At 33.6% G+C, this 9,693-nt stretch overlaps 1 protein-coding gene across 18 annotated transcripts in view; it reads right to left on the bottom strand.

The window, feature by feature from the left end:
- RIMS2 (regulating synaptic membrane exocytosis 2) overlaps positions 1 to 9,693 on the bottom strand; it is a 780,622-nt gene that overhangs the window by 162,946 nt on the left and 607,983 nt on the right. For 3 of the 18 annotated variants that reach the window (XM_017885185.1, XM_017885183.1, XM_017885184.1), the window contains one exon: positions 8,007 to 8,179. The exons of 14 other annotated variants lie outside the window; for them this stretch is intronic. In XM_017885185.1, the coding sequence (XP_017740674.1) occupies positions 8,007 to 8,179 (173 nt within the window). Of the gene's footprint in view, positions 1 to 7,138; positions 7,346 to 8,006; positions 8,180 to 9,693 lie in introns of those variants that run through there. One more of the 18 variants, XM_017885181.1, reaches the window with a different exon arrangement.

The raw sequence follows: 9,693 nt of genomic DNA, 5'->3' as shown, positions 1-9,693 counted from the left end.
GATTAGTATGTTTTTGACATTTCACTTGAACTTGCCGACAGACTAGATAAAAAAGAAAATACAATGGGCTACATTGTTTTCTTATCAGTAAGACAGCTATATCAGTTCTTTAAGAGAGATAATAATACAATCTTAAAGTTTTACCCAGATTATTCTAAAATGGTTGGTAGCATAAGAGACAATATCCTCAAAAATGCTTGGATAGCTACTGTAAAAGTAATTCTATACGTCTATTGCTGTTTCTTTAAAAATTTTCCATGAGTCTCTTCTACTTAACATAGTAGAGGAGGTTCTAGCCATAAGTTAACCAACATAGTAGAGGAGATTCATTAGGCAAGAAACAGAAATAAAAGGGATTCAGATTGAAAAAGAGAAAGTAAAACTATCTTTAAATGCAGGTGACATGGTCTCCTATATAGAAAATTCTAAGGAATCAACAAAAAACTATTACAGCTAATAAATGAGTACAGCAAGGATACAAGATCAACATACACAAATTAATTGTATTTCTATACACTAGCAATGAACAATGAAAAATGAAAGTAATGAAACAATTCAATTTACAATAGCATCTAAACAAATTACTTAGAATAAATTTAACAAAAGAAGTAAAATATGTATATACTGAAAACTACAAAACATCATTGCAAGAAAGTAAAGAAGCTGGGTATGGTGGCTTACACCCATAATCCCAGCCCTTTGGGAGGCTGAGGAGGGAGGATTGCTGAGGAGGGAGTCATGTTGCCTAGGCAACATGGCCAAACCCCATCTCTACAAAATTTTTTTAAAAAATTAGCTGGGTGTGGTGGCGTGCCCCTGTAGTCACAACTATTAAGGAGGCTGAGGTGGGAGGATCACCTGAGCCTGGGGAGATAGAGGGTGCGGTGAGCCATGATTGCACCACTGTACTCCAGCCTGGGTGACACAGTGAGATGCTGTCTCAAAAAAAGAGAAAAAAATGAGAAAGTAAAGAAAAAATAAATGTTTCTGCAGATCATATGGGGCAGAAAAATAAAGAAAACATAAATGGAACAACATTTTGTGCTCATGGATTAGAAGACTTAATATTCTTAAAATGGCAACAATCCTCAAATTGACCTAACGGAACACAATCTCTATCAAAATCCCAGAAATTTTCCCCCTGAATTGACAAGTTGAACTGAAATTTCATTAGGAAATACAAGCAACCAAAAAGAGAGGAGGAATAGCACCTACACTCTACTGGCATCATAATCACCTGTGGTGTTTTAAAAATGCAGAATCACAACTTTAGGAGTGATGTTCAAGTACTTTTAAAAAGTTCCCAGTTGAGTATTATGCACAATCATAAAACAGAGTAGAAGTTATTCGGGCTTATAAGATTTTCATTGGTGGTAAACAGAAGATAGCCTTAGTGACAAAGAAGAAAACAACAACAAAAAGAAAGTACAAGCCACAGGTAATACTTGGTGGAGAAGCATAGCCCATCATACCCTCTGGGATGAGTTGGCACTGAAACACACTTCCAGAAAGTTAAAAACAACAACAACAGCAACAACTAAACTTGATAGAATATTGGAATGGAATATTAAATACTGTCTGGAAACATCTACCAAATAGTAGAAACTTACATTCAGCTCTTTGTTTTACCAGTGGTCAAAGAACCAATTACCTCTTGAATTTATGATAATAAAGGCAAATCATCAGTATAAAAGGCAATGCTCACTTTCCTGTTTGCTGTGTACTATCATCTAAGCTATGGAATGATAATATGTGAATCATTGAAAAATCCATTCCTCTGTTTAACACGCTAAAAAGCCCAGACAGACAAAATGGATAGGTGTACATGACAGTCAGGATGACAATCTTCGTATTTTAGAGTCCTAATCACAACTATTTTCAAGAGACCTCTGCTTCCCCTTTAAAATTCTATAATATAGGCATAAATAGGCTGTATATATAAAGTTATATCACATGGCTATGTAATCTGTTTTCACACTAACTCTGATGTAGAATATGTTAGCAGCAATGACTTTGAATAAATGTTTCATTAATGATTATTCTGCTTGCCCTTCTAAAGATTATGAGATCTTTTGCTAGATAATTGAAATGGCTTAAGTCTCTTACAATCGGGTATTCATGAAAATTTGAACTAATGACAAATTTTTTCCTTAAAAAATTCTCTAGCTTAAAAACAGCAATTCTCTTAAAAAAGAGTAATGATAATTCCATAGCATTTATAGATATGCCTGAGAACCATAAGTATATAGAGAAATAATTTCTTGATTTTTAGTTTGAACACAAAGTTACCAACATTGTTGCTTTTGACAATACTATGCTTTTCAGTATTAGTTTTTTTCTATCTTCCATTGCAAATTACTTAAGATTGCCTTTCTCTGAATATTTCATCAAATATTCTTATGAATTTGTTAAGGCCATCCTGATGACACTTTGGATATGGAACTATCCTCAAACATCCATCCACACATGGCTAAGAAACTGCATCACTCTCAGGCTTAGAAATTTTAACATGTTTAATTTCATTAAACTTTTTAAATTTTAATTTTTGATGTGTGTGTAAATATAGCTAAGTATACATATATTACTCATTACTCAACAGGAAAAAATATTATATTTAAACACTTAAACTGTTTTGGAACTTACTCTTTGCTAGTCATTTCTCCTTTTACATTCAGTAGACTTACTATAATGTGACTTACTATAAAATGAACATAATCATGCAGTAAGATCTGTATCATACAATTAGATCTAATTAATGAAAACAGTAATTATAATGGATTCTGTTTATTTTAGTTACTGTGTTAATTGTAAGTACTAGCATTGCTATAAATATTAAACTTTGAGGTAAGCTTTTTTTCTTCATATTAGGTTGGTGTAAAAGTAATTGTGGCTTCTGCCATTAAAATTAATGGCATTAAAAGTAATGGCCATTAAACGTAATGGCAAAAGCTGCAATTACTTTTGGACCACCCTTAATAACACTTATATTTCAAATAAAATATAAAAAAATGTTAATCATATATAGGTTGAGCATTCCCTAATTTGAAAATCCGAAATCCTAACTGCTCCAAAATCCAAAACTTTCTGAGTGCCACAATGCACAGTAGCCTTTAAATCAAAACATGACATTGCAGGGAGAGATTGAAAGCCTGCCATTTTTTTGTTTTTGTTTTTGTTTTGCTATTGCTTAACAGCTGATATAGGTATTCTGGTGATGCTACTATGCTGCTTAGTTCCCTGAACACATTACCCTTTCACTGTATTAACAGTTTGTCATATTTTTTACTGTTAAGTATTTATGTGTTAATAAGTGTTAAAAAGTGACTATTGGTTGGGACTACAGAAATTCAGAGTCAGAAATGGCGATGATGCCAAACAACCACAGACTGTCCACATGAGTGATTGAGACAGATGTCTTTGCTTGCTTCTGATCGTTCAATGCAGACAAACTTTGTTTCATGCACAAAAGTATTAAAAACACTGGATAAAATTACCTTCAGGCTATGTGTGTAAGGTGTTTATAAAACATAAATGAATTTAGTGTTTACACGTGGGTCCTATCCTCAATATATCTCATTATATATATGCAAAAATTTCAAAATCTGAAAAAAATCCAAACTCGGAAACACTTCTGGTCCCAAGCATTTCAGATATGGTATATTCAGCCTGTATTATAGAATAAGATTATTTACAATAATGTTGTATAAGAACATAAGCTGTTATTAATATTTAAACAATCTATGATTGTGTTTATTAACTACCAAAACAAAATGATGCTTGGAATACTCAGACATATTTTCCCTCACAATAAAGACTGAGATTTATTCTAAGAAGTAAAAGCAAATTCAAAAGCCTATGTTGAAATGATTAATGAGTGCTACCAACATTTTCTTTTTCTTTTTCTCTTTTGGGGATGGAGTCTCACTCTGTCACCAGGCTGGAGTGCAGTGGCGCGATCTCGGCTCACTGCAACCTCCACCTTCTGGGTTCAAGCGATTCTCCCGCCTCAGCCTCCCAAGTGGCTGGGACTATGGGCACACACCACCAAGCCCAGCTAATTTTTGTATTTTTAGTAGAGACGGGGTTTCACCATGTTGGCCAGGATGGCCTTGATCTCCTGACCTCGTGATCCTCCCACCTCAGCCTCCCAAAGTGCTGGGATTACAGGCATGAGCCACTGCACCCGGCCCCAATATTTTCTTATAAACAATTGCCATTGATACTTCTTGCCATGTTCCAGGATATATGTTCCCTACAGAGATCAACCTGGTCTCCTCTAGTTTACAGTTCCAGAAGTATTACACAGTTACTTAAGCAAAGTGTAGTGCTTTGATGAACTGCATTTCTAGAATATACCATTTTTCCTTTTCCTTGGAAAATAATGTGCTCTTTTTTTGAAGAAATAATGAAGCGAGTACTATTTAAAAACCAGAAACTTAAGGTTATAGTCGTCTCTGAATCTCTGCCCAGCAAGCCAGGTATGGCAGTGTGGGATCTGGGCTCCAGGCAAACACCAAGGGACTCATGTGTTCTCATCTCTACAGTATGTAGAAAACACATTAGAGACTCATTCTTTTCTTTGCTCTTGGAAGAAAGGAAACTCTGTGTATCTTTCCAAGGACACCTTGGAAAGCTTTTCTCTGTGAATTAGTGATGAAATAATCCTATGCCCAACAAATCAGAAAAATGGTCATCTTTATTAGTAAACCAATGTAATTATCAAAAGTTAGATGAATACCAAAGACAGATTTGAAATTACTAATTTAGACTCAAATAACAAAATATGCCTTAAGATTCATTTTTATGTTTAATGCCTGTTATAGAGAAACTGTCATAGAGCACAAATACAGTTAAATATATCTAAGATAACAAGTGAAGGGACATTGGCTAAATCACTGAATCATATACTCAATGGGTAGAGATCTATCCCAATTATCTGTCTCACTGTGAGAAAAGTGAGAAAAGCACAATTTTAGATTGGGCTTAGATATAGTAAGGCAAAATCTTGCTTATAAATAAGGTGTGCTTTTATTGAGCAGGCTTTGTACCTATACAAAATCAAATTCTGGACTACTAGAAAACTCAATCCCTCCAAACTGTATATAATTTACAATTTTCAGTCTCATATAAATGTAATTAGAACAACCTCATATCCTCAAGCAGAAGGATAAAGTCTTGCTGCACACTTGTGCTAAGCTGACTGTATGTCATACATATAATACTGTAAAGATAGCTTCATACTTACTTACTGGCTTGTGCTATGAAAATTAAAATACAGTTGTTTTTATGCCATGCTGCCTGTATTTTTTCCCTGCCTTTCTCCCTGTTCAAAGTTCCCTCTGCAGAAATTCATCTAATGGTACAAGTTTAAGAAAGGCACAACCCATGTTTGCCTTCTAATAAACCCTAAGGCATCTATTCTTTCTTTTCAGAGTATTAAAAAACATTGCTCCTGCTTTGTAATCTTCTGCAGGACTCAAACTGCACTAGAACCTACCAGAAAACTAAGAAGAAGCAAGGGAACCAGAGCCAGAATAAAGTCTACTGTTTGCTACCTGTTTTCTCATTCATTTTTGAAGTTTGTTTCTAGGACATAATATTTCTTGTAAAGTAAACTCAATTTTTTTCAGCCACTTCAGAAGTTCATTTTAAAGAACTTTGCCTTATTTGTGTCTGAAGCAGTTTTCAATATTGGTAAATAATTTTCAAGTTTCTCTTTTCAATGATCTTTATTAGACCTTACAGATAAAGAAGATATACAGTAATTCATGTTAAAAGAGACACAGGGAAATTTACATTTGATTCAGTTATTCATAACGAACTTGGTAACCAAATAAATCAGACTCTCAGAGCTAGTGGATACAAATTCAAGACTGTTTAATAAATCAATCTATTTGATAATAGTTTATCAACATATTAATTAGTATTATTAGAAGCTAACTAGATAAAACACAAGAAAATAAAGCAAATGTAAATGGCAAAATAATTTTTAGGAATAGTAAAAAAGACTACATTACTAATGGGAAATGCCTACAAATAACATATTTTACCTGGCATCATCTTGTGAGAATCTCCTTTGCAAATCCTCTTTATTCCACTGTTCTTTTTCTTTCCCTTGCTCGGGTATATCTTGTGTTTTTTCCTCGTCTCCTGATTCTCTGTTTTTCTCCTTATTACATGTTTTGGCAATCTCTTTCCCTTTCTCATTCTCATTAATTCTTTCTTCCTTTACCTCTTCCTTCTCATGAACTATCTCTTCATGCTTATCCCCTTCTTTCCCTCCCTCTTCTATTCCCTTTGGTCTTTTGAAAGCAACACAAATTGAAGGCATGCAAATAAACACACAAAAAAAGAAAGAAAGTCAAGAAAAAACACTTATGAAATTAAACAGAAAGGTAATAAAACTATCAAAACATAATAAAAATTATATCTTTTAAATGTTGAAAACTTCAGTGTATACTAGAGAAGCACTGTATAAATAGCACTTAATTGTAACAGTTTTTAAATCATTTTCCTTTTATAAAATTACATGAAAAAAGGTAAAAGCTGTGATCTCCCTATTATAAATTTTTTAATCCAATAAGAGTAAAACAAAATTTAGCTTAGGCATCTATAAAATCTATAGGACAAGTAAGAAACACAAATTATACTAACTTATATACTACATGTATAAATTTTCTTGAGAAGATGAGTACTTTTTCTATGCATACATAAAAATTTCAAGAGGATGGGAAAGCATACTACTGAAAAAGTATTATTCTTACATTTTCTAATAACAAAATATACTATTTTCATGTTCCTTGGAACATGAAAAATTCAAGTCTCAGCCATCACTTTTATTTCAGTAAAGATGTAATAAAAGATCTTAATTTTTAAATTACAAACATGAAGAAAGGTATGATTTCCAGTGATCTAGTAAGCAAAATTATCCACAGTTCCATAACATTTTTTTTTTGGTGCAAGAAGTCCGAAATGTGTGTTAAAATATATTAAAAAGTAGTATGTACTGAAATTGAGCTCCCCTCGCTTTAAAATAGATTAACCTTTTAGAAATATATAATTTTATGTTCATCCAAGAAACACAAGGACCTTCTAAAACATATTTGGAGAAGTTTGTTGTTGAAATCCCCTTACTCACCTGATTTTCTTGTTTCCTCTTGGGCGTTCTGACTGGACAGACATGTAGCTTGTGCTGCTGAAACGAGAAGCACTACTAGTCCTTGAAACCGCAGATATATCACTTACATCACTGTCCGAAGATTTAGTAGAAACATTATCTGCCCCTCTATGAGGATCCCATCCTGATCGATACTGTTAACACAGATTGACAAATACGCAGAAGTTGTCAGTATTACCACACAAAGCAATTATTAGCTTTCTCCTATTTCAGCACTTTCATTGTCCACAGAGGAAGCTGCAAAATCCNTCCCTATTATAAATTTTTTAATCCAATAAGAGTAAAACAAAATTTAGCTTAGGCATCTATAAAATCTATAGGACAAGTAAGAAACACAAATTATACTAACTTATATACTACATGTATAAATTTTCTTGAGAAGATGAGTACTTTTTCTATGCATACATAAAAATTTCAAGAGGATGGGAAAGCATACTACTGAAAAGTATTATTCTTACATTTTCTAATAACAAAATATACTATTTTCATGTTCCTTGGAACATGAAAATTCAAGTCTCAGCCATCACTTTTATTTCAGTAAAGATGTAATAAAAGATCTTAATTTTAAATTACAAACATGAAGAAAGGTATGATTTCCAGTGATCTAGTAAGCAAAATTATCCACAGTTCCATAACATTTTTTTTTTGGTGCAAGAAGTCCGAAATGTGTGTTAAAATATATTAAAAGTAGTATGTACTGAAATTGAGCTCCCCTCGCTTTAAAATAGATTAACCTTTTAGAAATATATAATTTTATGTTCATCCAAGAAACACAAGGACCTTCTAAAACATATTTGGAGAAGTTTGTTGTTGAAATCCCCTTACTCACCTGATTTTCTTGTTTCCTCTTGGGCGTTCTGACTGGACAGACATGTAGCTTGTGCTGCTGAAACGAGAAGCACTACTAGTCCTTGAAACCGCAGATATATCACTTACATCACTGTCCGAAGATTTAGTAGAAACATTATCTGCCCCTCTATGAGGATCCCATCCTGATCGATACTGTTAACACAGATTGACAAATACGCAGAAGTTGTCAGTATTACCACACAAAGCAATTATTAGCTTTCTCCTATTTCAGCACTTTCATTGTCCACAGAGGAAGCTGCAAAATCCCACTCAGTTGCATATAAAACAAAAGTGAATGGCAATTATCCTAAAAGAAAATTCAATTTATATGAAACCTTTGTTTTAGCAAAGTAATTAGAATGTTTTACCACACCCCAATGAAGGCCATTAAAATAGTTTCAAAAAAGCACTGGCCTCAGGAAAGAACATTTAGGTAAGATCTGGGAAATGAGCATTTGGCTTAATGTTAGGAAGTATAAAAATTTTATTTTTTAATAAAAGTTTTAAAATCCCAAGTATAATAAAGCTGCCATTATCACTTATAGAAACCAATTCTAGTAGCCATCAATTAATCCATTATGCTTCACTGAAAACCTAGAGATAATATAAAATCTAATTATTCAACCATTAACTTTTTTAGAAAAGCCAAGAGAAAAGAGAAAGTTTAATTTCAGAGTGGCTGCTGGATTTTGATGAATCCTAGAAATACTAGAAAAAGTCATTATTATTTACAATAGTTCAAACTTCCTGGAATTGAAATAATCAGATAGTTAACTGGCACAGCCAGGGTTGCAGGGTATTCTTGGGTGTTCAGATATTCTGGTAAATTAAAAACCATCGTAAAGGCTTTATGTTAATGACCTAGTCTCATAAAATACATTTAATGTAAAAACTAATGGACAAAATTTAATTTTATTTTGACAACAAAAAATCATTTGCTAAGAGTCGTTTTGTTGAGATGTAAAAAGGATAGACTTTGGAGTCTGGAAACCTGAAGTAAGAAAAACTCTCACTAGTTGAGTAAATCTGAGCAAATCATTTAATCTGCAAAAGGCTTCTTATTAAAAAAAAAGGATAATAATATCTTTTTATGCAAGGCCTAGAACTAAGACATATGTGGTATCTGGTATAATGTAAGTAAATGTAGCCTGTAGTATTACAGTATTATTATAACTTGGTGATACAACAGTATTCTTACTATAAACATCAAATATGACTATTACTGGGTTAAGAGATTATCTGCTAATTGATTTTGATTTGTTTAGACGTGCTTCAAACTTAATGCTGAAACACTCTTATCTAGTTAATTTTGCAAAGGAGAATTTTCTAATCACAGATATTAGCAAATTCCATAAAGCCTTAGAAAGATGATTATTGGCCGGGCGCGGTGGCTCAAGCCTGTAATCCCAGTACTTTGGGAGGCCAAGACGGGCGGATCACGAGGTCAGGAGATCGAGACCATCCTGGCTAACATGGTGAAACCCCGTCTCTACTAAAAATACAAAAAAAAACTAGCCGGGCGAGGTGGCGGGCGCCTGTAGTCCCAGCTACTCGGGAGGCTGAGGCAGGAGAATGGCGTAAACCCGGGAAGCGGAGCTTGCAGTGAGCTGAGATCTGGCCACTGCACTCCAGTCCGGGCGACAGAGCGAGACTCCGCCTCAAAAAAA

Source organism: Rhinopithecus bieti, unplaced genomic scaffold (genome assembly GCF_001698545.2).
Source record: "Rhinopithecus bieti isolate Rb0 unplaced genomic scaffold, ASM169854v2 scaffold_13352, whole genome shotgun sequence".
NCBI lineage: Eukaryota > Metazoa > Chordata > Mammalia > Primates > Cercopithecidae > Rhinopithecus > Rhinopithecus bieti.
The sequence above is the reverse complement of the archived record's forward strand: the minus strand, read 5'-3'. Positions and strand labels throughout refer to the sequence as shown.